The sequence below is a fragment of the Ammospiza nelsoni genome, chromosome 12 (genome assembly GCF_027579445.1).
Source record: "Ammospiza nelsoni isolate bAmmNel1 chromosome 12, bAmmNel1.pri, whole genome shotgun sequence".
NCBI classification, from domain to species: domain Eukaryota; kingdom Metazoa; phylum Chordata; class Aves; order Passeriformes; family Passerellidae; genus Ammospiza; species Ammospiza nelsoni.
In genome coordinates this window covers 15659495-15686320 of record NC_080644.1, presented here as the reverse complement: position 1 = coordinate 15686320, position 26826 = coordinate 15659495, and the positions used below count along the sequence as shown (strand labels likewise).

The window sequence follows — 26826 nt, the reverse complement described above, 5'->3', positions numbered from 1 at the left end:
AAAGGCTTTATCTGCATTCAGTGAGGTACAGCTAGATGTTCATCCTTAGCATTACTTCTTTCTGTCATGAGGGAAGTATCTCCACTATACATTTTTCCTCATCTTGTCCCATAAACATTTCAAATAAACATTTGTTACTAGTATGAATGAGTTTCCCTAACCTTTACATGCAGAATTTTTATTTTAAATCTTATCAAATAAGAAGTGGTCAGAATCTTCAAGATTTGAGGTTCCCTTTTGTCAAAATAACCACAATTTAGGTTGAGTTTAAAAAAAATTAGCTCAGAACAGGCACTGAGTTTGAGAAGAATGACTCTTCAGAAGTCAAGTGTCACCTCGATGATGGCAAACTTCTTACAATGTTCACAGAAAAGCTTACCCTTTTCTGTTGCCTAATGAAACCTGCAATACAGCAACTTATTGATTGTCCTGCATGGTTCACCCAAAAAGGCGGATCCAAAAAGACTGACAGTAGCCAAGTTTAATTCTTATGTGCAATTTTTTATCACTCTCAAAACACAAAGAACAATTCATAAACATATATTTCTAAAACATGCTAGGAAAGCATGTTATCACATGCTTAGTCCAGAAAATATGTGGGGCCCAAGGATGAAAAAGAGTACATACAACACCTCTAAAATGTATTTATGCATATGGTATTTTAAAAAATATTGTGATGAAATATAAGGTGCCAGCACTACAATATTAAAACTGCTAAAGCTCATAATTTTGAATAGAACGAACAAGGATTAGCTTTGCATTACAAACAGCTAAATCTGTCCTTAGTTACAAAAAATGCACAAGCTTCTTGTAACACAGTCCATCTTGTGAGATTCAGCTTCAGGTTTTGCACAACACGGTTGATCCTCGAGGTAGATTCCATCCCATACTGAAGGTGAACATGTTGTCTATGGGGTATACCAAATTCAGCAGCTCACACAGCATCCATCAATCAGCACAACTAATTTGAGAGCTCTTTGTTTATGCACTGAAAAAAAGGCACTTTGCCATACACAGGGTTGGGTTTCTTATCTCATCAAACCCTCTTTAACAGATACTTCCCCCAGCATGTGCAGGGAATGGATTCCCATGCGAATCTCTAGTCAGACAGTACAGTCTGTGAGACAAAGAAAACTTCAGTGCCAGGTGTTCTTATCTTTCTTATTTCCAGTCAAAATATACTGGCTGAGCTGGGCAGACTCCTTGCAGCGACAGAAAACAAGGGCCCATAGGCAAACCAAGTAACAGCAAAGATCTCATGACAAGGGGAGGGAAAAAAAACCCAAACCCCCAGACTGCCTTAAGACATTGCACTCTATTTGCTCTCCCCACCACCTCTACCACTCATGCTCCCACCAAACTGGTGCTGCCACCAAAGCTGACATATTCTGCCTATACCCTCCCCCAGTCATTCAAGTTTTCTAACCTCACTAAGAAAAAATTGCATGGAAGAAAACCAATGGAGGAGACAGCAAAGTGCATCATGATTGTATCATAAACTCTGGAACACAGAAGAACCTTTTGAATTAATGCACACACACACACAAAAGATGCACACACAAAGAAACCAAGGAAAATAGGCCAAAAATACTAAATTTCAGGAAAAAAATTGTTCTTAACTATACATAAAACTTATCTGTGAAGGCACATAGCCACACTGAGGCATCGTTTTCCTCTAGAGATCCAAGGGTCCTCCTATCTGAGAATTTCTTGCAGTACAAGGCATTTGAGAGGCAAAACCCAGCTGATGTTGCAGGATACCTACCTCAAACAGAACAAATTTGCAACAGGTCTGTGGTGCAAACACAACAGTGACTTGGGATGAATCACACCAAGAAGCAACCTCTTGCCAGAATTCACTGGCCTAGGAGTAACACACTGATTTAATTTTCTCATTAGAAAATTAATTTCTGAATAAATTACATTTTAGCATAAATTTCTGTGTGTCAATAGAAGCACAGTATATGTTGGATCAGCCTGCCCTTCTCCATGTTAAAAACTAGTTTTATTTTTGGCTTCTTAGAGCTTGTGGTCTGTAAAGGTAGTTCTCCAGTCAAACTGCAAGTGTCAGAAAACAGAAGTGCTGCATAATTTGCTCAAGACTGTGCAGAAAAATGTGTTTTAATCCATATCTAGTCCATGGATAGCAATGTTTTCTCAGTGCTGAGTCCATTTAATGCTTTTGAGGTCAATTCCATCCTGCACCATTTCCCAGAGAGGGCTGTAAAGAAAAGGAGAAAACTGAGGGCTAGCTAAAATGCACAGGACATCATCAACAATAATTAAACAGATTTTTTCAATGACACAAGGAATTAGGAGATATCTATCTGCCTGTCTTGCCCTTCTGGAGGTCAGTGAGCTTCAGGTGATCAGCCCTCAACTGTGTTCTCAACCAAAAATACAAGAGATGAGAGGGCAGATGCTCCACCTCATTTCCTGCTCCTACTTTCAGCATAAAGCACTGGTGTCTCTGAGACTGAGCCCTAGCATTTTTACTGTCCAGATTAGTCACCAGTCTTTCAGTTTCATCAGAATAAAACAATTTATCAATACATTAACTCAGTAATACCATCTCTGGCTTAAAATCTCCTAGGTACTGCCTTATGTGCCTGCCCTACTCATATTCTTTCTCTGAATAGAAAAGGTTTAGTGTCAGGTTTGTTTCCTTAGAAATTTATTTGTCACTAATGTTCGAATCAGGCTCCTACCCACCTGGGGGACAAAGTTGCTGATATGGAGAAACACCAGCAGATTCTTGAAGCAAACAATTACTTGCAAGTAAATAAATCCAATTCTTCCCATGATTACCACACCTAAGAAGTCTTTGTGTTCAATGAGACAATATCTCACCTCATTTCCCTCAGCCTCTTCACGTGCTGTATGCACTTCTGCACTGTATAATCCACTTCTTCTTCTGTAGTGAAACGACCGATGCCAAACCTAAAGAAAAAGAAAATCTTAAGGAACTGAATAACAAGTACATGAAGAGGGTGGAACAAATTTATGTTTATCAGGAAAGAAAAATATTTGGAAGCATAAGGGCAGACCACACTACACACCTTATAGATGAGTGAGCCAAGTCTTCATCTGTTCCGATTGCCCGCAAAACATAGGAAGGCTCCAGAGAAGCTGATGTGCAAGCACTGGGAAAGGGTAGGCAGGGAAATGTCAGACTTTTGCTTAATCTCCTCCAACACAGAACAGGTCACTTACCTCTTTACAACACCATCTATCTACTTCCCCAGCCTCCTAGAAACCACAAGTGAATACAAGCAAGTAAAGTGATATTTCTGCTACTGCAGAAAAAAAGAATACAAGAACCAGGCATTATTGAGAAATGAGAGTAATAAATTAGGAGTATAAGGAAAGGAGAGAGAATACAGGTAATACACAAGAATAAACACAATGCCACATAGAGGCAGCAGGAATGCAGATTAAGAGGTAGCTGATGTAGAGGCTGTGAAAAAAAGACAGAAACTACCTGGAGAAAGTAATACACTCAGAACATAAAAGGAAAAAAAAAAAAAAAAAGACTTCACAAGCTGCTGTTTGGCAGCAGAACAAATACATGAAAAACAGCGCACAGAAGGATCCAGAGCGAGATGATTGCAGTTGTCAATAGAGAGAGCTTCCACTTTGCAGCAGTATACAGAACTGGTTACATGACTCAGTTGGCCGTGACTCCGTTTTTACAGGTAGCAACATGCAGTGCCAATTGGAGAGCTGTAAAAAGCTCCCCAGTGCACTAAGTAGAGACTCAAAAGAGATCTTCACATTACAGAAGTGTTTGGCTTCAGGGGCAGTCATGTGGAGACTTGCTCTTCCTCCTCATAGTGCCAACTAGTTTCTAATTAGGATATGTTGACCACTTTGTTCTCAAAGGTGAGAGAAGGAGAGGAGGGGCATCTTTACACTCCATTCATTTCATCCTGAACATCAGGTTTGTCTGGGTAACTGAAATATTCCTCATCACTCCTGTAGTCAGGAGAGCGCCATAAAAGCACATGCAATTTTCTTTCTCAGTTTGGCATTTAACACAGGAACTATGAGCTGATTTAATTCAGATATGTGCCCAGCTTCACTAATCGCAGTAAAAATCTGCTGAAGGACAGAAGTTGTTCAAATCTTGGTGGCCTTTAGAATAAAAGTGTCACCAGTAGAAGTTAAGGTTACTCAAATAACCAGTTTGCAAGGCTAGTAGGTAGGAATTTCTGGGTTAATTTTGTGGGGGTCTTTCTGTTAGGATATTTTTTTGGTTGGTTTTTGTTTAGTTTTGTTTGTTGTTTTTTTTTCCAGGATAAATAAATTTGACCTTCAGTTGAAATGTGTCCCTAAACACCACTGTAGAATGTAATCAATGCCAGGCTGACTCATTAACTGAATATGTGAATACAGGGCACAGAGGAAACTACTACTTAGCTTTTACCTTCATTAGCAGATGCTATTTTCTCTCAAAAATATACAACTGCTATCCTTCCCATACATTCCACATACCTTCCTGAAGACAGAGCCACATCTTTCAGAGCCATCAGAAGACTCTCCCCTTCCACATATGCAAAAGATAAATTGATGCATCCTACATACACATAAATGAAATAGAAAAAAGAATCCATCAACTGAAATCTCAAGCAAATTGTCCCCTGCAAGGCAGGATTTGCATCATGTGCTCAAGTGCATTATTCAGCCATGGCCATTAACACCAAGGAGCCAGACAGTACTAACAGGCTCAGAATTTTGCATGAGTTACCTGGATAGCGATGCTTTTGATCTCCATTCATCACCACATCAGGAACTTCACTCATTATTTTTGTAACCAATCGTTCTGCCAATTGTGAGATTCGCTTATGGTCATACTAACAGAGAAAGCAGAAAAGACACAAATAATAAACAGTATACAGTCAGACCTCACTCAAACTGCTCCATGTCACTAGCTGCAAGCAGAATTAAGTAACTGGGTTTGGCCAGACAAGGGAATGAACATAGCTGAAGCTTAAACTGTTAAACTTTGCCTGCTCTGGACACTGTTTTAAAAGAGAATAACTCCTTGGCTTGTAGCTAGCTCAGTCTTCACAAATGTTTCAAACCACTCAGAAAGATCTACCTACACAAGCTGCCAAACCGACTTTCATAACAGCATTGAGTTCTTTGGGTTTAAAGACAAGTTACGCAGTGCAGAAGATGATGCATTTTGCACACAAGAAAGGGCTCCTATTACGACAATGCCTCTTATTTCCCAGGAGCTCTCTAACTGTACCACAGAAAGACATGGACTTGCAAATGACTATGAACTCAGCTTTTACAATAAGTAACCTGTATGGCGAGACACATGCCCATGTGCAGTGTCTTGCTCTAGACTGAAAAATGAGGTCACTTAAACCAAGAAAGCAGAAAGGTGTAGGATCAGCTTTGGCACACAGGACTGGCCACATGCACACATGCAATTCATGCTTGTTTACACTTGAAAAAGTTAAAAGAAAACCAGGCTAGCTCCAACACCAGTTGGTTTTAAAATGCCGTAATTTTGCCAGGCAAGGAGGAGAATCCAGATTGGGGGTTTGTGCAGAATTCAGACTCTGCAGGCTCCCTAGCCTCAACTTCCATAACCACACAGCTCAGAAGGTGGAATTCTGCTTATCTCCTGGAAAGAAGCCTGATCCTTGGATGCAGGTATCTGGCCTATGCATCCCATTGTCACTGTAAGTATTTTTACTTTCCAGCTGTAAGGAAGACATTGGTGCTCACAAACCAATGTAGCACCATACAGAGGCTCAGACACCAGACCTAGCAAGTAAACTTTACTGTCCAAGCTAGGAAAAAAAAGAAAATAAATTCTTAGTTGCAAAGCTGCAGTAAACTTTAAATTATACTTAATAGGTGCAATACATATAATAACAGACTGGGAAGTCTTATTTTTTCAATATACATTACATAAACATGACAGTCATTTCAAAGATGTTGCTAATACAGATGTGCATAATGGAGAAGTAAATACAAGCACATAAATCCATATTTCATTAAAACTGTCAATTGTAGCCTTGTTGTAGAAAACTACAACTATTCAAGAAACTCAAGAAATAAAAAGAAACTTTAGAAAGAACTTACAATCACCCAAAACCATCCCTTAAATTCTCAAAACATTCACTTAATGCTAAAATATGAGAATCAAATTTAATTCAGTTACATAGCTGCAAAAATACCTAAGGAATCCATAACTTAAATGGTGCTTTTACATTATTTTCTGGAACCCAGGAAAAGTATCTTGCTGCACATACCTCCATCTCCTGCTGTGCCACTTCACATGCTGCCCCCAGTCCCACTGCTAGAGGTGTGGGCACAGTCCCAGACCGCAGTCCTCTCTCCTGGCCTCCCCCACTCTGCAGGGGCTCTAGCCTGACACGTGGTCGACGGCGAACATAGAGAGCACCAACCCCTTGGAAGCAAGGAAAGCTGTTTTACCATATGCCCAGAGTTCTGAAATTATGAACAGGGACTCCAAACTTTGGTAAATTTCTTATTTCCACAGCAAACACACACGTGAACACTTAATGGGAGAAAAATAAAGTGAACAAGTTCAGTATTGTTTTCTAGGAAATGGTGTTTATCCCCAATAACCATGTTGAGGCTTGCAGAGCTTCAGCCATGGGAGCTCAGCTTCTTCCACTCTGCTTCAGTCACCCAAGGACTCAGTGCTTCTCCTCCTTCCCACAATTCCTGTACACAGCTGAAGTTCAGCCCCTTGCACTAAAGTTTTTATGGGCATTCACCAGTGCTCTCTTACTGACTTCCAAGTTCTTTCCCTCGATTACTGGACCAGCACCAGTCCCAGGAGTCCTCTCCCTTTCTTCTCATTAGGAAGACTCATTAGTGGCAACAATTTTCAGCGAGTGGATTAGATAAGCCAGTTTTGCTAGTCAGTACTTTAGTGCTCTACTCTCCTCACCTTGAAACCAAATTTTCATGTCTTTGAGTGCCCTGGTACACTTAATAAGTGACTGTCACCACAGGAAGGACAGTTGCAACTTCTCAGCATAACAAATGGTGAAAATTTATGTCTATCACTTGTCCAAAATTACTAGTTGAAAACTTAGTCCTTGTCCAGAGATAATGTCTTCAGCTCTCAGCAGAACTCAGAAAAAAAAACCCTTGTTGAAAAATAAGAATTTTGGTTTTTGTTTCTGAATAGAATAACAAAAGTTATAATATTATATATATAATGTTATATATAATATAACGTTATAAGTTAAAATGCTGTATGTATAGCATACAGCAAACCTGATTTCTGGCTCTCTAACACCCACTGTCACAAGCCAAATAGACCTTGACAATAATAATAGCTGTATTTTTAGTATTTGTCAGTCAACCAGAAAATGTATAGCTGGATTTTAAACCCCATTCTGCAAAGAAAATGCACAAATGGAGTTGTTGGAATGGAGCCACTGATAGTAGATAACAATCAAAAATCATCTATCAGTTACCTTTTGGTCTCCTTGTTTCAAATCACACTCTGGTCTAAACTTTGCTCTATCACCAAGTGATTTCATTTCAATAATTTCAGCATTAGTTCTGCTTCACACCAAGCACATGACTCCTGAAAAACCCACTGCTGCTATGCTGCCACCATCATACAACATTCTTTCTTCTTTCAGTGAAGCCACCTCAACCCATCTAGCATTGAAGATCTACTTACTGCAGCTCTACGCTGGCAGCAGTGCCTGAGCTACTCTGCAGTCTGTCCAACACCATTCAGAACAGCTTTCTACAGCTCAAGTAACTGACACTGTGACAAATGGGTTCGACTTCACACCTTGTGTTGTTACCTTAAGGTAGGTATGGAAACAACAATTCCCTATAAAGCACTTCAGTGAGTACCTTTGGGCCCATAAATTTTATGGCCACTGATGCTCATTAAGTCAATTTTCATGTTGTTGACGTCCATAGGAATTTTACCAATCGCTTGTGCAGCATCCGTGTGGAAGAAAACGTTACGTGCACGGCAGATCTCACCTGTAATAAAAACACCAAACCAAAACCAGATTACCTTAACTAATTGCTATGATCCCAAAGATTCCAGCACTGGATCTAAAGCATGACTGAATCTAAACCAAGAGGAAGTTATTGAGCTATCTGAGGTGACAAAGGCAGAAATGGGGGATGTGATGTTTCTTTTACACTGAAGTGGCTAAAGCTGTGCAGGGGCTACTGTAGTTTGATGCCTTGGCACAGGTTTAGGCAGGTAAGACTACAGTGAATTTCTCCAGCTGAGAAGTTAAAAGTCTTCTACTGTTAAGAATTGAGACTATTTCCAAACCCACACCTAACAAGCTTAAGAACAAATGGTTACATGAAATATCAAAGTCTCCACACAGAAATGACTCCACAGTTGGAAAATATTGGTTTTTATTGCTTCTTTTGCTTTTCAAAGTCCAGTACAAGCCAGCCTTCCTCTCAAGTTTCTATTTGCCATATATTTTTATGTCATTCCCTCTATTTTCCAAGTTTTCCAGCATTCAGCTTCAAAAATATTCTCAGAATTATCACACACACACTTATTACTACCACATGAAGTCAGCTGAACTGGTCACCAGGCTAAAATATATGAAGAAATAATGTATTGTTCATGGGCAGAAAACGTAAGTATTATTTATTTGTGTCATAAAAAAAATCACAATACATCTTCCACAGGATCTGCACAGCTGCATCCGAGACCTCTCCTCTGCACAAGAGGTTCAACATGGCACTTCACAGGATAAGTAACCCCCACTGTGGTCCAGCAAGGTCAGGCCACAGGCCACACATCACACAGTAGCAGGGCTTCAGGTTCCCTCTGCAAGGCCTCAGGCCTGGCCTTTTGGACCTGTTCAAGGTGTTAGAACATACCAGGAGAACTACAGCTGGCACCAGCTGTCTCTGGCATTTAAACACGGGACCATAGTAAGGACCTTGACAATATAAGCACAGGAGGAAAAAAAGAATCCCTGGGGCTATAAGCAACTCACTGATGCTCAAATGCTTGTCAACAAAGAAACACAACCAACCTTGAAAAACTTTGGCAAAAATAATGTTTTGAGCTTAAAGAAGAAAGAAATAAATGCAGCAGCTAAGGAAGAAAACCAGATACATGAGATGCCTGCCACAGCCTAAGAAAACAATACCCTACGGAATATGTACTCCAGAGCAGTCCAAATATTGTCCAAAAACTCAAACATCTTATGAAAGGCTATCTTGAATATGAAGGTGTGCTGGGTTTGGCTGGGGTAGAGCTAACTTCCTCCACAATGGCTAGTATAGGTCTGTGTTTTGGATTTGTGCCGAACACAGGGGTAATAACAGATGTTTCTGATATTGCTTGACCAGGGCTTGCACAGAGCCAAGGCCTCTTCTGCCCCTCATATGGCCATACTGGCAAGGGGGCTGTGGGTATGTGAGAGGCTGGGAGGAGACACACCCAGGACAGGTGACTCAAACTTACGAAAGAGACATTTCAGACCGTATGACATATGCCATACACTTTCAGTACAGAAAACTGGGAGGAAGAAGGTGGAAGGGGGAGACATTTGGAGTGATGGTGTTTGTCTTCCCAAGTCACCACTAGGATGGGGCCCTGCTCTCCTGGAGGTGCCTGTCCATGGAAAGCAGTATGGAATTCTTTGTTTTTCTTTGCTTGTGTGCATGGTTTTTGCTTTCCAGATTAAACTGTCTTTATCTCAATCCCTGCATTTTCTAGCTTTTACCATTCCAATTGTCTCCCCAGTCCTGCTGGTAGGGGAGTGACTGAGTGGCTGCAAGGTGCTTGGTTGCCAGCTCGGGTGAAACTAGGTCAGAAAGGGTATCTGTATATGTTTTGCTACTGTCACAGTAAACTATCAACAAATCACCTGGGATCCAGGGATCTGGAGGATCATCAGGGAGGCACATGCTCACCCTGCTTGCTCCAACAACCGTGGTTCTCCAGGGTCTCCCTTCATCTGCTCTGAGGTCCCTGTCACTCCACCTGCCAGCTCAGAGCCTGGCTCACCCTCTCCCTGCCTCCTGTTCCAGAAGCATAGCTCTTCAGTGGGCTTTTGGCCTACAAAGCAATTGTTCATGACTCTATACGGCAATACTGGGGGAAGGATTGTCCAAGTGTGGTGCTCACTATCCCACTCCAAATCCTGCACAATTCTCCTCTTAAACACTACAAGCGCTCAATAAATCATTATAGTATATAAGCCAATTTTGGCCAGTTATTCTGTACAATTTTTTAATCCATCGTACAATCGAATGAATTGCAGCTGATCCATCCAGAGCAATGATTGCTGCAATGCTCACCATAAAGGTAGTGCATTTCATTCCCATTTCCCTTTGAAATCAATTTTTATTTGGGACAGTAGTATTATTTATTTATAGTACATTTTTTATTTTAAAATATGTTATCATTTTTTCCTTAGCTATATTACACCTAATCTTTTGCATCAGTACCATTTGGAGATGAAAACATTATCTAAAATGAAGCAGAAGCAACCTTAGTTGGCATCTAGAAGCCGCAGTGTACTTACCAATGTCATGAATAGGCTGCTTTACTCCTATTTCATTATTTACAGTCATTACAGAAACCAAACTTGTATCGGGCTGGAATGCAGCCTCCAGCTCCTGGCGAAAGATTCAGAAGGACAAAAGTTGTGACTAACAGAGAAGCAGGATTTCAGTGCACATCTTCAATTTACCAGCAACTCAACCACCAGTCCCTCATTTGCAACAAACACCTAGGGTTCTGACAAACCGCTCTGGGGAGAACACTAACCCATGTGAACATCAAATGCCTGTTGGAAGAGGAGTGAATCAACTGTGTCTCTGAATGTCCTAACCCTTCAATGCACCTGGCACCCCACTTGATTAAATCAAATCTCAACAGGCTTTGCTATATCCCATATATGTCCCCGAACTATTTTCTTTAATGAATTAACCACCCACAGTACAGCTTAAGCCTCTTCCAGCCAAGGTGAGGCTGGCTGTAAAGGAACTGCTCTTTAAACAGTCACATCACATCTGCAGCAACATGCTCAGAAAACACCACTCATTACTGTGCCCACAGGCTGATCCCTTGGTCCCATCACAAACCACTGCTCTCCATGGCAGGTGAGGGACTGCGAATAAAACTGTTGCTGCCCTGTGCTAAAGGACGTCAACGATGAACTAAAAACATACAACTTCTACATTTTAGGGCTGCAGCCAGTACACACAGAAGGGCTGGCTCATGGACAGCCATAGGAAGTACTGTAATCACTGAAACAATGCCTCAAGTACTGGGCTCCTTATAGGGTACTCAACAGCTCCAGCTGCACAGTAGCAGCTGAAGGGTGGGACAGAAGGTGGATGTTCTGGTTGAGAAAAAGTGTAGGATGTTAGAACAGAAAATCCTTTTCCAGGTCTGACAGATTTAGCTATGATTCTCATACTACTTTGTGATATTTATTATCCTTTTAGAGGACACAAGGTTTTGAGCATCAATTTGAAGCAAAAACCTCTTCTTTTTTTAGTTTCTTTCTGTCAGTAACAACTTACCTTCAGATCTATGAGCCCATTTTTTTTAACAGGTAGATATGTGATGTGAAAACCTTCTGTTTCCAGGGAACGACAAGAATCCAACACACACTTGTGCTCTGTTTGCGTAGTAATGATATGCTTTTTTCTGGATTTATAGAACCTTGCAACACCCTGTCAGGCACAGTCCATGAAAAAGAAATTGGCCACTGAAGAAAGCAGGCATTACACAGTATGATCGGAAATAAGAAATTACTACTTAGATATAGTTCATTTGGATCTTTCCTGTTTGACCCAAGTCATGAATCTAAAAGGTACTGACAGATAATCCACACTACATATCTCCATCAGCACCTGCTTTTCAATGCATCTTACTTCTCAAAAACTCTGTGAAAATCTTTATTGCTGTTAAGCTGTAGAAGCCATTAACCAAAGCATTTTTGGAAAACTTTTGCAATGGAGTCATAAACACTGAGAAGTCTGAACAACCACATACCACATACAAAACCTAGTCTTCATAAGAAAAAGGTTTATAATCTGCATGTCCACTATATTTCACAATAAAGATTTTAATTACATAAGCAGAAGGAATGTATTTAGTGCATGCGAGACAAACATCAAATATTTTACATTGCCCTCAAAATCATGTCCCAGGCATCAAAACATTCATCCATGTATTTCCTCCACATATGTAAGAGAGTATCACAAAAAGTAAATCCAGAAATGCAAATATGTTATACTCCAACATATTATTAACGTTTAAATTGTTGAGAGATGCATACAATTCCTAAATACAAAATTTTAACATAATAAATGAGAATCAGTATGAACTTTTTACCTTAATTGCCATATTATTGGACTCTGTTGCACCACTGGTAAATATAATTTCCCGTGAATCAGCTCCTATTAAATCTGCAACTTGCTGTTTAAAAAGAAATACAAATTTAACTTGTTAAGAAAACATAGAATAAATTCACTACAGCAAAATACATGTGAAATGTTTTCAAGAATACTCCCTTGAGCTTCAAAGGATTACAGCTGGTACCTAACAAAGTTATGCTAAAAATAGTCTAAATATCTGAATTATAAAATACACAAGGAATCCACAGTCATTAGAAGTGGTATTAAGCATTAACCTGTTATAACACAGATAAAAGCTTAAGTAGACAAAACCCCACTACATATTACTTAAAAAAAAATGAAAAACATCCTTCCCTAAGATTAGAAGAATGATAAGATAAGGAGTTAGTCCAATGACTGCAGCAACATGCTTGTGACTCCAGGAAACCACTAATACTGTGGCACTTTTACGTACAGTATTGGTTTCTGCCATTTCAGTTGCTCTAATATCACTATTGGAGCAAGTGCTGACTTCTACACCTGGGACTGGAGAACCCTGGGAGCCCAGACAGATTGGGGAACAAGAGGCTGGAGAGCAGCAGCACAGAAATCTGAGACCTGGAAGTTTGGGCTGAGGGCAAGTGCAACAGGAGCCAGCAGTGCCCTGGCAGCCCCAAGGGTCAGCCTGTCCTAGGGGACATCAGGCCCAGCATTGCCAATCGAGCAAGGGGGAGACTGTCCTGTCCTGTCCTGCTCTGCTCTGGGGAGGCTGCACCTCAAGTCCTGGGGGCACTTTGGGGCAAATCTATATAAGGATATGAAGTTATCAGAGAACATCCAGAGGAGGGCCATGAAATGGTTAAGGGTCTAGAGGACAGTCTGTAAAACAAACAGCTGAGGTCACTTGGTTCTTTCAGTCTGAAGAAAAGGAAACTGAAGTCAGACCTCACTGGGGGCTGCAGCTTCCTCATGAGGGGCATCAGAGAGGCAGCTCTCTGCTCTCAGTGATCAATGACAGGGCTTGAGGAAACAGATAGAGCTGTGTCGAGGAGGTGTAGGTAGGATAGTAGGAAAAAAGTTTTTTACCCAGAGGGTGGTCAGGCACTGGAACAAGCTCGCCAGGGAAGTGGTTACAGCCTGAAGCCTACCACAGTTCAAAGAGTGTTTGGAGAATGCTCTCAGGTGGTGGGATTGTTGGGGCATCCTGTGCAGGGCCAGGGTTGGACTTCATGATGCTTGTGGTTCCCTTCCCACTTGAAGTATTCTATGAGTCTATCTTTTCCTACAATAAATCTACTAAAGTACAGCTAAGCAAAGAGGAAGCTGCTAAATCCAGCCCACAGAGAACAGGGGTTTTTTTCTTCCTTTTTTTGTTAGGTTCTTCTGACCCTGATTTTCCTCAACAGTAGGAAAACCAACGCAAACAACAACCAACAACTCACCCGCCTCGCTTTTTCCATGGCAGCCTCACTCTCCCAGCCATAGGCGTGGGTCCTGGAGTGGGGGTTGCCATAGTAGGCTGTCAGGTATGGGAGCATGCTGTCCAGGACTCTGGGATCCTGTGGAACACAAACCACCCAGCCTTAGAAAAGGAGAACGGAAACTATATCTGTCCTCTCTGGACAGACCCCCTTGCCACAGTATCAGCAGCACTTCTGTGGCAGTGTCTTGCTTTAGCTTAGACCTGACCTTAAAACTTGAGGCTATTACATGTTACGTGTAACACAAGTATTCAGCAGTTATGCTCTGTGCACATAACCCTGATCTGCACCGAAGGTCAAAGAAGAACAACATCATTTGAGAAAACAGAATCACAGACCAGTATGGGCTGGAAAAGACTTTAAAGCTTGTCTTGTTCCACGCCCCTGCCACAGGCAGGGACACACTTTCCACTAGGTCCGGTTGCTCCAAGCCCCATCCAACCTGGCCTTTCTTCTGAGCAGAAAAAAAACCAAAGTCTTAAAATGTTAAGAAAAATGTCAGATCAGTATTTTGGCTGAATTCACTTCCTGCTTCTCTCAACTGTCTCCACTCCCGCAGGGGTCGGTGGAAGCCACTTCGCGGCTCGGCCACGCTCCGGCCCTGCGGCACGGGGGCTGCCCATCCCGGGGGCTGCCCCGGCGTAGCTACAGCCCTACTGGGGGATGCCCGCACTGCCCTGTGGTGACAGGAACAGCCTGTGTCGCTACAGGTGGCGCCGAACGCCGCTTCTGTCCCCCACGGCAGCTCGAGACACACGCGACCGCTCGGGCAAGAGAACCGGGAGTGTGGGGGCCCTGCTCCGCTTCCCGTGCTCGGTACGGCCCTTACCAGCGGGGTGGTGGCCTGGACATCCATGTAAAGCGGCCGAGGAGCACCGCCGCCATCGATGGTTCGCCCTGAGGGGAGAAGAGGGGGAAAGCTGTTGTCAAGGGCCGGCAGGAGCGGGGGAGCTGTTCCTTCCCAGACAGGGGCTCTGCCCGACCGCGGCCTTACCCGATCCTGATCCGGATCCCGGTCTCGGTCCCGGTCCCGGTCCCGGTCCCCCCGCTCGGAACCGCCGGGGGGCTCGTTCGCCCCTCAGGGCCGCCAAGCGCCGCCACAGCAGCATAGCGCGCGACGGCCAGAGCGGGGCGTGCCCCCCTCTTCCTGTACGTCACGGCGCGCGCCGGAAGCGAGGCCCAGACAGGCGGAGGCGCGGTGCGGCCTAGCGAGGTACGGGCGGGGCTGGGACCCGGGAACGGGAACGGGAACGAGAACGGGAACGGGGGAGGGGCAGGGGGGCGGGGCGCTAGTGAGGTGAAGCGCGCGCTGAGGACCCCAGTTCGCCTCCGAGAGCTCTTGCGCCTCGCAACGGTGATGGCCGCCGTTCCCGGGGAGTCCACGGCCTCCGCGGCCTGAATATCTGCACTAAGTCTTCGGCCTGGCCTCGATCTCCCTAAGGGAGGGTTCACTGCCCGCTCCTCTGCCTCCGAGACCAAGCGGCAGCCGGGAAGGTCGGGCCAGCAGTGGAGGCTCGCTCAGGTGCCGCGTGTGCTGCTCGCTAGGGACTAAGAACACACAGGGTGAGGCCCCGAAAGAGCCTCGGTTGCCACAGCGGCGCTCGCAGGAGCTTGTTGAGGGGAAACGACGCCATCGCTCCCTCCTCCTTCCTATCTGACACGCAAGGAAACAAGCCTGGGAGCCAGCACAACCTCCTGCGCTGCACGCACGAGAAGCTCTGAGCTGCACAGCCTGGCCTGCCAGCCCAGTTTGGTTATAGAAGTCTGTTAGACAAAGCAGTAAATCGATATGGGTATTGTCCTTTCTTTTTTAGATGCCTGTGACCGTGGGCCCATATGGGCAGTCGCAGCCCAGCTGTTTCGACAGAGTAAAGATGGGTTTCATGATGGGCTTTGCAGTGGGCATGGCTGCAGGAGCGCTGTTCGGCACATTTTCCTGCCTCAGGTATGCCAAGGAAATGGCTTCCACAGACAAGTGGTGACAGGGAGATAGCCAGAGAGAAATGGTCATGCTGTGGGGTTGGGAAGGGATTGGGTCTGGTCCTGTGCTGGTCCCATGAATGGAACTTCGTCTGTGAGTCCCAGCTACTGCAGTAAGCCCCTGGCTTACAAAATGTGAGTGTGGTGCTGGCAGAGCATCACCCCTGGGTGCCCTGTATGCCGGGAGGTCACAGCTTCACAGACCTTTTCTTGCCTCTTGTAAGGAAGGTTCAGTGGGAAGCTGAGGCTGTGGAGGATCACCTCCAGGAGGAACCAGATGAATTGTCAATGCAGATACATGTGCAGCCCTCTCCTGGCTCCCTGAAGTGCTGTGTAAGCTCTCAGTGGCTGCATCATGGTCCCTTTGTGTGTCCCATGCCCTGCACAGAGGCAGTTACCAAACTGACCCTGAGTCTGAATGGCAGGAGTGTGGGTACACCCATGGCTCACATTGGCACAGTCCCACTGTGCAATGGAGAGTGACAAAATTCCACCTTCCCCTGCGACTCAGCATGATGACATGAAAACAAGCTGTGTTTGTTGCTCTGTTTGCTCTGGCACTGTTGACTGGTGTTGCACATAATCTGTGACAAAGAATCACTGAAGTCAGCTCTTTCATACTTTGCAGAACTCTGTTTGATGGTTTTTACCTGTGATTAAACATTGGAGATGATTTGGTAGTGCGGTGAAGGAGGAAGAGGTACAAATCTTAATCCAATGGGAGTTTGAAGTTTTCTAATCTCTCTCAATTCCCAGAGGATAAGCAGAAGATGGCAGAAGATACATATTAACAGAATTTAGAAGAATCAGTGAGAGTGGTTCTGTTGTACTTGAATGACACAGCTGCAGTACTTGTGCTGTTCTATTTTTGAGAGAAAATCTCATGTTTTAAGAATGAAGTGCATGAAATTCCTTAGACTCTTAAGTCACTGCACTGTTTAAAAGCCAAATATTACAAGAGTTTCTTGCGACAGAACAATTCTTTTTGTTTTAGTCTGACCTCAGGTAAGTGAAAAATGGAGAACAGAAACACTTTTTGAAGTTTCTAGGCCTTTCAGGTATCCCATATTAAAAACACAGAGTCAGTAGTAAATAAAAATTTAATTTTAAGTTGATGTTAAAATTTTAAGGTGATATTAAAAAGATTGCCACTGCAGCTAGAGAGGATGGCAGTACAACAGCTCAGACAACTCTTTGTACTCTGGCAAGTGAAATACTTGGCCAGCATTTTTTTTCCCATATTAAGGGTATTTGGGAGACCAGGATGCAAAGCTGTGCCTGCTAAGGGTGTGGCAGGAAGGTTCCACTGCAGGAAAAATACACATAGGCCATGTGAGGTGGGGGCCACCCAAGAGCCCCGGCAGTAGCACAGGGCACTGCACCCAGTCTCTGGGGAGGCAGCTGTACAATTGCACAGATTTAGACTGAAGAAGTGTTCAATTTGCAACCGTGAGCTGATTGTCTGAGATGTTTTCTGCTGCATGTCTGTGATCTGTCAGGTTTCAGCTTTTATATAATCCCTGTGATTTTCTTTATCTCAGGATTGGCATGAGAGGACGAGAGCTGATGGGTGGAGTTGGCAAAACGATGATGCAAAGCGGTGGGACGTTTGGGACGTTCATGGCCATTGGTATGGGAATACGCTGCTAATCTGGAGTTTGGGATTTATCCCAGAGTGCCCCCACCCAGCCATTCCTCCACTGTACAATAATAAAATCTTTAGATACCTGGAAGTGAGAGCTCTTAATGAAACAGCACAGTCCTACCCTCTGTGCTCTGCTGATTGTAAGCACACCTTTTAGAAAAATTTCTACTTTCTTCCCATCTCTTTCTCCCAAAACAATGAGAATTAATAATAATTTTTACTACATTGAAGTTCCTGTTTTACAGATAGAAGTACACCACACAAGTTTCCCCCTTTGGCACTTGGGCAGCTCACATTGCTGATGTGGATGTGGAGCTGCTTTGTCCCTTCTTGCAGTCCTCAGTCTAGGAAAGTTAGATGGTGGGTACTTCAGATTAATTATAAAATTTCTGTCCTCTTGCAAAAATAGGTGGGTTGAAGCTGGTCACATTTCTGAATTCACAGTGTCATGGGGCAGGTGCCCTCAACAGCGTAAGGGACCCCAGGATCCAGGCAGCTCCCGCAAGAGCTGTGCTCCCAGAAACAAAGCCTTTTCTTTCATTCTGGTTTAGCAGGCCTACAAGGTGGTCAGGACTTCCCTAGGAGAGCATGGGAATCCCTCCTCATCCTCCCCACCCCCAGAAGCACTGCCTACAGCTGACCTAGGAAAGGCGTTGGGTGTTGTAGTCTTCCACTACTTGCCTTTTGAAATAAGGCCTTTTTCTGCTCTTACTTTAGTTCTGTGTAAGGAAGACATGTGAGCAATAGCGCTGCCTCAACTGGCACCTGTACAGCCTGGACCTGGTACAAGTGCCTTTTCCCCAGTTTTTAAGGCAGAAACACAAATTCATGACTCAAAGCCTTTCTCAGATAAAGCACACCTAGACAGCCAGTTTTACTTCTTCCGCTGTGTTACTATTCCCAGAATCCTGCTGTATCCCCAGCCCCTCTCCACTTCTACCTTTTGCTTGCTCCAAGTTCTTTGATTAAGGACAGGCCCTTGCCACACTGCAGCTCAAGGACAGCTACAGCCCTAGAGGCTGCAGAGCAGATCCTCTCCCTGCAATACTACAGAACACCCGTAGCACTGCTGCCTGCCCCACCTTCACCCACTGCCAAGGAATGTTCTGTTCTCCCTACTCTCCACCTTGGTCTTTTCTTAGTGGTTAAAAAGGCCAGGGAGGTGGGACAGGGATAGAAAGAGCAAAGCACAGGGGCAGCTTCTCCCTAGAAACCAGACTGAAAGCAAACATAACTGACTCGTCCAGCCCCAGGGCTCTCAGCCATTTGTGAAGGATGGGAGTGGAGGTGGGCAGGAGGGCTTTGTCTCTGGACTGAACTTTAAGCATGCCTGAGGAGGACAGGAGTTGTGCCCAGATCCTCAGCAACCACGGTCACACTGCACAGAGGGCTGGGAACAGCTTCTGCATGTACTCTGAGCACATGACATCCCAGGGCGTACCTGCATACTGTGTAGTCGTATCTCAGACACTGGGCACTGCACAGCATCTATCACTAACCTCCAGGCCTAAGCACACCACTGCCTAAATCACATTGGGAGAGCAGAGAAATAAAACTTCATGAAAGCCTTTTTAAGAGAATTTTATTTGAGTGGTTCTTACAAAGATTGTTGCAATATGAAAGTCTTTGATAGAAATATCAAGCTGTCTTGTCAAACACACTGAAGTAACCCAAAAATATATTTCAGAGCTCACAGAGCTTAAAAAGAGCAAAGATTATATGCAACCAGAACAAAACACTTTTCTGTATTTCCTACCCATTTTCAGACTTGGCTGAAATCCTCCAGCTCTGCCCCACTGCACTCATCTGGAAATGCAGAGATGTTTTGTTTGGAAACTTAGACACACCTCACAGTATTTACAAAGAAACTTTTACAGATACAATAATCAAAAGTTACCATCAAGAAGTAAAACCCTTCAATCCTCCTATTCTTACCAATTATTCGGCACAAAGCAAGCTGAGTAGCTGTCTGCAGTCAGCATTCAGTAGCTTTTTGGATTTTCCATTTATACAAAAACACTAAATATGTCCCTTCATCCAGTCTCTCTCTGATACTACCCTTGAGCAGATCACCCACATTTAGTGAAATGTAAAATGTCTTTGCTGCATTAAAAGAAAGGCTCATGAAACATTAAAAATGTCATTATGTCCCATCTGCCTTTTACAGAGTATTTGTTATCTATGAGCTACTTCTCGGTTCCTACAGATCACCTTTGTCAATGTACAAGAATTACAAGGCAGAACAAGAAGTCAACAGCTTTGTATACAGTGGAAATGCTAGTTAGGGAGAATGAACACACTGCATTTCTGCTTACTTCATTTTATTTTTAAAGATAGCAGGAAGTGTACACAAAATGACATTAAATCCTTTCTTTTAGTTTTATCTAAATAAAAGATAACTCAATCTTCCTCCAAAAAATACCTATGTACAAAACTGACTAAATTAATCTTCATCGTCGAACAGGAACCAGCAGTTGGGTTGCAGTCATAGAGTCTGGGAAAAGGCTGTGGTATGTTGGAAGAGGTACATACGCTGCTGTAATCATTTTACCTAATCACAAGAGGAAAAAAGTAAACATCAGTGTTTGTCATTTCTGTAATGGATGACTAAATGTAGGCGTGTACATGGAACACTCACCTGCAAACCACCTCCCATGCAAAGCATTGACAGCCGCGATGGCAGCAGCGATGGAGGGACATTTCACATACACATTGCCCTGCAAGACAGAATAGTGCAGCCCATGAGAAGTCAGAGACACTTGCCCAATGCTGTTCCCTCAGCCACCCCTGGACCTGGCTGGGAGAGAGCCACACCTGCTCCACGAGGCACCCGCTGGGATTAATCCGTAACACAGAATGAGCACAAGAGAAGGGGACGGTGGTACTGGCAGGCACTACTCCACTATGGCAGTTACTGCAACCTTCAATTTTTCTAAATAGGATTTTGCAAGATAGCCCAAACATGCATTTGACCAGCAATCACTGAGCCATGAATGGCTGATCTGCTCCTGAGAGCCTTTTAGAGAAAGGATCTAAAGGCTCCTAATCATTAAAACCATGTGAAATAAAACAGCACAAGGGGTCTGACTGCCCCCAAGGCAGCCCAGCTGCCAAGGTCTATAAGCCACAAACCTCAACTACATATGCTCCACTCAACATGCAAACTCACAGCCTATATTCCACAAGAACCAAGCACTCCCTGTTCCCCCACACAGAAGCAACACTTCAAGGGAGACAGATTCCCTAAAAATTCTCCTCCATAAACATCAGCATGTCTGTCTTTACTCGAGCAAGAACTGAGGCAAAGGGAAAATCCCATCCCCGCAGGGCAGGAAGAGCTTGAGATTGTTCCCAAAGCACATGACAGACTGATCTTTGAACTTCACCAGAGACATCTGGAGTTTGCCATCTGCAGATCAAGCACTGTGCCTCCCTAATCCAGAGAACCACAACAGTCACACCCAACAACTCCAAGAGACACAGAGATGCCCACAGTAATGTGTGGCATTTTTCTGGTTGCCTGCTTAAAAACAGACCATCAGTAATACCCAAAGAAGATCGATTCTAGCTGAAACAGATTTTTCAGGAAAACAGTACATTAAAAAATAGATTCCAGCCTTTCCTTAGCAGCTTTAGTCAGCTGGTATTAACTCTTCCCACTGCAATCTAACTCATTCCTTTCTCATGGGGTGAACCTGAGCTTAGGGGCTGGTGTTTAAGGCACTAAGGAATCAATTAACACATAGAGCTCTGCTCTCAGCCTCCCCCTGCAAAGGCACCTAGACTGCTTAAATGCCCAGATGAGGTGCAGGAACACAAAGCTGTGGCTTTCCTTAACACCAGGTAGAACAGACAGATGTGGTACATGAGCCATACACTCAGCTGGGACTGCAACTGTTTAATCCTCAACAAATCACATGCTCATAAACCAACCCCTGACAGCCCTCAGCACAGAAGTCTGGGACAGAGCCCTAAAAGTGCCCAGAATCTAAGCCTGGAAAACAGAATTGTACAATGGAAACTATCAGTGGGTATTTTATAGCTGTGTCACTGCTGTGATACTATGACAAAACAGATTTCATTTTTTATGAAACATTAACTCATTACTTATTATGTTGCAGTTGCTTTTTTTTAAATCCACCTGCTAACATGAAACAGAATTTTGCAGCTCCATGGGCTTAGAATCTATGTGAGGTATCCTGAGGGCTAGTGTAGTTTTGGGGGTGGTGGTTTTCTGGGGGGTTGTGCAGTGATTTTTTTGTGTGTTTAGTTGTTGAGAGGGTTTTTTGGACGTGGGAAGTGTTATGGGTTGTTGGCTATTTTGGAATTTTTTTTTTCTGTCAAAGAACACTTCATTTTCTCTAAGTAACAAACCCATTATGGGGAAGGTTTCTTCCTCTTATCAGTCAAATGGTCCAAGACCACAGGCGTAATCTTGAAGATTACAAGATGCTAGGTAAGGCAGCACACTGTTTTATGTGCTAGACTGCAGCTCCTATCTAACCTCTGTGAAACCCATAAGAAACGGTTTTAGGTGATATTGGGGCAGCTGCACAAGACAGCAATGGTTGAGTGCAGGGCAGAACAATCCCACCAAAGCACACCAGCAGGAACACGAGTTTCAGCCTTATACCTTAGCATGGAACACAAGATGACACTTTTAGGGTCAGAGAGATAGAAATGAACCCAACTGTGAAACCATCTGAAAATTGAACTTCTGTTTGGGCTGTGAATTCTTTTTAAAAAGGGTTCAAGAGAATTAATCTATTTACAGACCTTCCAGAGTTTATACAGTCTAAGAGCTGAAATACAGAGAAGAGGTAACCAGTCTGGGGTTTATGTAAACAAGGTCAATTTAGAAGAAAAATATATTTACCAGTTTAAGATGCAGGTATTAATCTGGAATTCAGTCAGCAGCAACGGTGTTGCTCTTCCCTGTTCTAACTCCAGGCCCTCAGACTGCCCATTGCAAGACTAATGTCCGTGAGTGACCACAACTGTTTCTAAGCACGGGATGAGGCACATATTTACCTTATACTGTAATTATCTGGAGCAAGAGCTCTTTTCTACTGAAGCCTGTGCTCTAGAAAGAGGCAACTGAAGTCCTTGACTTGTGGGAAAGGCACAGCTTAAGGGAAATGCCAAATGCCTGAACTAGTCACTGCTCTTCTACAGCAACTTCAGCTGGGTAAACCTTCAAGAGCAGCACCAGAAAGCTACTCATCCAAGTTACACACAATGATTCACAATCGGAGAGAACCATCTACATTCTGCACAAACTAAGAAATTTAGGTACAGTTTAGGAAAAGCCCCATATTTGTAATGCTCCCCCTGGACAAAAGAAAGCAACAGAGCTCCTAACATCAGCTCAGTGTGTCATCCCCGGAAGCAGGCATACCTGAGCTGAGTTTTTGTCAACATAGATGTGGATAACTCCTCCATGTTTGTTACATTCCTCAATCACATCATCTTTAATTTCTGTGTCCCAGCCAGCTTCTTCTTCACTGTACAGGGGAAGGAAAAACAGGACAGAGATCATTCACACAAAATCCACCCCCAAAACCCATTAAACACATGCCTGCAACATTCTGATTTCTTTCTTACATGTTCAAGTCATTGACAAATGCCAAACAGACAACGATAAATCACTTACGTTTGAGGATTAAACATGTTGGAAAGCTGGAAGCACTGTGTTGCAAGTGGTTGTACAGAAGCAGCTGCAGCCAGAACTGTTGTAATGAAAAAAAAAAAAAAAAACAAACAGCATATCTAAGAACCCACTATGCATGGCTCTAATTTATTCAGCATAATAGAAGCTGCTCTGACTAAACAGAAACTGAAGGCAGGAAAGCAAAACTCAAAACCAGACACTACTGATGATAGATATATTTAAAATGATCAATACAAAAGCCAGCACACTATGAATCGCAGTTGAACCTGAAAATTGAAAATATCATCGTGTACATTGATTTTGGCAGATTTTCCATTTGAACATTAAAAGGCATGCATCTTCATTTGCATTTAAAATGTCTGCCTGAGTTGTATGTCAGCACCTTTAATGTTTTGCTCCTCGCAGATGCCCAGCAGCAGCTCAGGACAGCACCACCCCAGCTGACTGGACAGCAAAGGACAGACAACCTTGGGGAATTCCTAAAACCTGTTTTAAGCACGTTGAATTATGCTTCAGAAGTGTACCTGCACTTTCATCCCTTGAAAACGCAGACTGAAGGAAACATTTGACACCTGAAATTGCTCTTTCCCTATAACAGTGAAATTATTACTTGTCATTTATTGCTGTTTATCATGCCAGTACATTGCATTAAACACTGTCCCACAGGCTGCCCTTCCACAGATTTCAGACTTCTGTCAATGGAGCTGCAATAACAGCTGCCTTCCCCATATACTTCAGACATTAAGGGTTGTGCAGTCAGATAATGAGAAACTCTGAGACAGTAAACCCAAACTTCTGATTCTCAAATAACCCCTCTAAGGCAGGGAGAACACTACTACCCAATCACAAATACCAGTCCACGCATTTTCTTGGACTAGTACATGGCTGGAGAATGCTACCAACACTGGAGAAAATGCTACCAAGAATTTTCAGTCAAAAAAATAACAGGATGATTCCCCACTTCCCCACAGATGACTAGACAACTAGGAGAACACAATTTCTCAGGTATGGGCAAACCCTATACCACAAGAATTTCCCCTACAGACATCTGAAATAAAATCTACTAATTACAAGTCATAATAAATGCTAGTTTACCTTCATTCTGCTGGGACAGTCTCGTTTGTAAATCTAAAGAAAAATACAGAGAAGTTAATTATAATGCTTGCTAGAGTCACTGTATCATCACCTGCCAGCCAGGTTGTTCAGCTTGTTTTTCTGTGGTTAAGAGCTTATTTCAGTATCACTGTTCCTCTCTAGTTGTGAGTAGTTTCACTAATTTCAGCTTCTGTACTAGAATGTTCTGTACTTGACAGATTCTGTGACAACAAAGCATTTTAAAGAGCAACAATACCTTAAAAGGACAGACATGACCATGTACCTTTAATTCAATGTATCACTCCCAACTTGCTTTTGCTGTGATCGTCTTCAAAAGACATGTTTTACTCCATGAGAAAATAATTACAGCAATTCTGACATGCATTAGAGGTGTGTGTCAACACCAACATCTTTACTACCAGAAAGCAGTTAAGCACACAGCTATCCAAACCTGACATTCTTAAAGCAGTTATCAAATTTCATTTCAAGTAGAATAAGGCAATATTTTGTCTGCTTTGCTTTCATATAGATGGCATAATGATACAAGTAGCTTTGGTATTTTTCAAATTCAAAACATTTTCCAGTGTTCAGAACATGTGATTTGCCTAGAAAACATGATTTACTTATTTAACAACATACACTTGTCCCAATCCAAAGTGATGGGAACAAACAAATGCAGACTTTCTAGCCATTTCCAAGTAACATGACATCTTTGAGCTAACATAAAACTTCAGAATTCAAGACTGTAAGTATAAGCCCCTTCAATCATGGTTCCATTTAAGAGACACTAGGTGTGAGCAAACAATTGCCTTAATTCACTCATTTACAGAGTAGCAAAGTGATGAGCACCAAGTAAGCTTCCAAGCTTACCTGGAAATACCTGAAGGCACGAGGTATCAACATACTTTTCCCCGTTCTAATAAAACCTCCTCCACGACACTGAAGAACCAACAGAAATAAATGTTTTTCTCTAGATTTTCCTGATGTGCCTTTCCAAGCGTTTTGCAAGGAACACGTACCAGGAACCATACTGAAAAGCAAGGGCTGGAAGGAGTAAGCTCTGAAGGTTGAGTTGTAAAAAGAGCCGGTGATATTTGGCATGTTTTCCATCCAGATCTGAACCCAGAGTCCTCACCTCCACAGAATGAGAAATATCACAACAGCAAAGGCTGTCTTAGCCTGTATTCTCTGAAGAAACGGCATGGTCTTGGCCAAATCTGTAACTAATTACCTAGTTAATTAATATTCAGACTCTTGTGAAAACAAAGGCCTTTTAAAGAAAACAGCAAATATCCAAACTCCCAATTTAGAGGAGAGACACTTTTCCTGCTGCAATTCCAATCCATCATGTCCAGCAGAACTCGTCTATGTGGGTCAGCCTGGGGCTCTACAGCCAAATCCCTGCACATATCATCACTGCAAATTCTGTCCACAGCCAAGATCTGTTCTAAGCACAGCAAAGTCAGCCACCACTATCGTGTGCAACAGTTTCACAGGTTAATTATTAACCACGTTTGAAACATAACCTGCTGCTCACCAGATTTTTTATCAACAAACTGGATTCTTTTGTTGCTCATGACTCAAGAACAGTCTTGTCCTCTCACTTCTAAAATCACTCAAAATTAAGAAATTGATTGTCACTCTATATAGTCAATTCATGTTTCCCTACACATAGTTTTAAAGAGTATGCAGAAACTAAAATTAATACATCTGACCAATTCAGATATAAGTAACTCTTTCAGTATATTCTTGTGTAACACCTGTAAGAGCAGCAAGTTTAGCACAATGGGAGTACATGTTTAGTGTACACAGAAAGCACAAATACAGACAAATCTATCAAAGTAATTTGTGTCTTAAAATAAAAAGTTTATTTTTAAATCCAGATGGCTTTAAATAAGCCAAAGTCTGCCAAACATTGCCTAGCATCTTGAGTAATTTCTTAGAACAGAGACCAAATAGAGGTCCAGGATAATAGCTATCTCTTCCTCTTTTACAGCACACCATATCAATTTTTTCCATAAACTGACAGCTCCTTTCACAAGAAAGGAATGCTTTGTCCCACAAAACAGTAGAAGCATATTCTATAGGCTGATTATTTTAAATTTCCTATGTTGAGAAAGAGAACAGGGAGTACACAGCGACAACTGTTCAGCTTCAAATTCTTTTTCCTGCTGGATTGCCAAATTCTCAGGTATCCCCTTGAACTAATTCTTTACCTTCCCTACTTTAGTTTTATTGACTCCCTCTTGAACATGGATTATCAGAAGTGTTTGCAGAGGTATACATTACACCTCAGATGCTCAGGCCTACTTGCCTCTAGGAACACACCTAATATTTTAATGATATATCATGCTGCCAGGTCATGTTCTGGCTCTGATAAACGGAAGCATTTAGATATTTTTCTCCTCCCTGGCCATTCTTCCATTGCTAAGCTCCCAGACTATGCAACTGGAATTTTATTTAACCCTGAAGAGGTGAACAATATACAAAACCCCAAAAATTTCTTGTCAACAGCACCTACGCATTTATTCACCTCATTTCTACTACTGACCATTTTCATTCATGTAAATATTACTCAAGACCAGACCAACACC

At 42.9% G+C, this 26826-nt stretch overlaps 3 protein-coding genes across 17 annotated transcripts in view; 1 reads left to right on the top strand and 2 right to left on the bottom strand.

The window, feature by feature from the left end:
- Nucleotides 1-480: 480 nt before the first annotated feature.
- NFS1 (NFS1 cysteine desulfurase) lies at nt 481-15039 on the bottom strand. Its single transcript, XM_059480614.1, has 13 exons — nt 14836-15039; nt 14671-14738; nt 13803-13919; nt 12359-12442; nt 11542-11694; nt 10536-10629; nt 7870-8004; nt 6273-6430; nt 4748-4853; nt 4495-4576; nt 3060-3143; nt 2851-2940; nt 481-2221 (listed from the first exon to the last, which is right to left on the bottom strand). The coding sequence occupies exons 1-13, from the start codon at nt 14948-14950 to the stop codon at nt 2158-2160; spliced, it is 1350 nt and encodes a 449-aa protein (XP_059336597.1). The 5' UTR covers nt 14951-15039; the 3' UTR covers nt 481-2157.
- On the top strand, nt 14980-17554 carry ROMO1 (reactive oxygen species modulator 1). 2 transcript variants are annotated; one of them, XM_059480615.1, is made up of 3 exons: nt 14980-15054; nt 15656-15786; nt 17363-17554. In XM_059480615.1, exons 2-3 carry the CDS (start codon nt 15656-15658, stop codon nt 17469-17471), a joined length of 240 nt encoding a protein of 79 aa, XP_059336598.1. In that variant the 5' UTR covers nt 14980-15054; the 3' UTR covers nt 17472-17554. The 2 variants fall into 2 exon arrangements, with proteins under 2 accessions (XP_059336598.1, XP_059336599.1); XM_059480616.1 differs by lacking the exon at nt 14980-15054 and adding an exon at nt 15170-15363.
- Nucleotides 17555-19031: 1477 nt separating this feature from the next.
- RBM39 (RNA binding motif protein 39) overlaps nt 19032-26826 on the bottom strand; it is a 28526-nt gene continuing 20731 nt past the window's right edge. For 9 of the 14 annotated variants that reach the window (XM_059480909.1, XM_059480910.1, XM_059480912.1 and 6 more), the window contains 5 exons: nt 24233-24265; nt 23120-23195; nt 22865-22970; nt 20105-20183; nt 19032-20017 (listed from right to left, as the gene is read on the bottom strand). In XM_059480909.1, coding sequence (XP_059336892.1) covers nt 19917-20017; nt 20105-20183; nt 22865-22970; nt 23120-23195; nt 24233-24265 — 395 coding nt within the window. In that variant the 3' untranslated portion in view covers nt 19032-19916. Of the gene's footprint in view, nt 20018-20104; nt 20184-22864; nt 22971-23119; nt 23196-24232; nt 24266-26826 lie in introns of those variants that run through there. The other 5 variants (XR_009419283.1, XR_009419285.1, XR_009419284.1 and 2 more) reach the window with 3 other exon arrangements.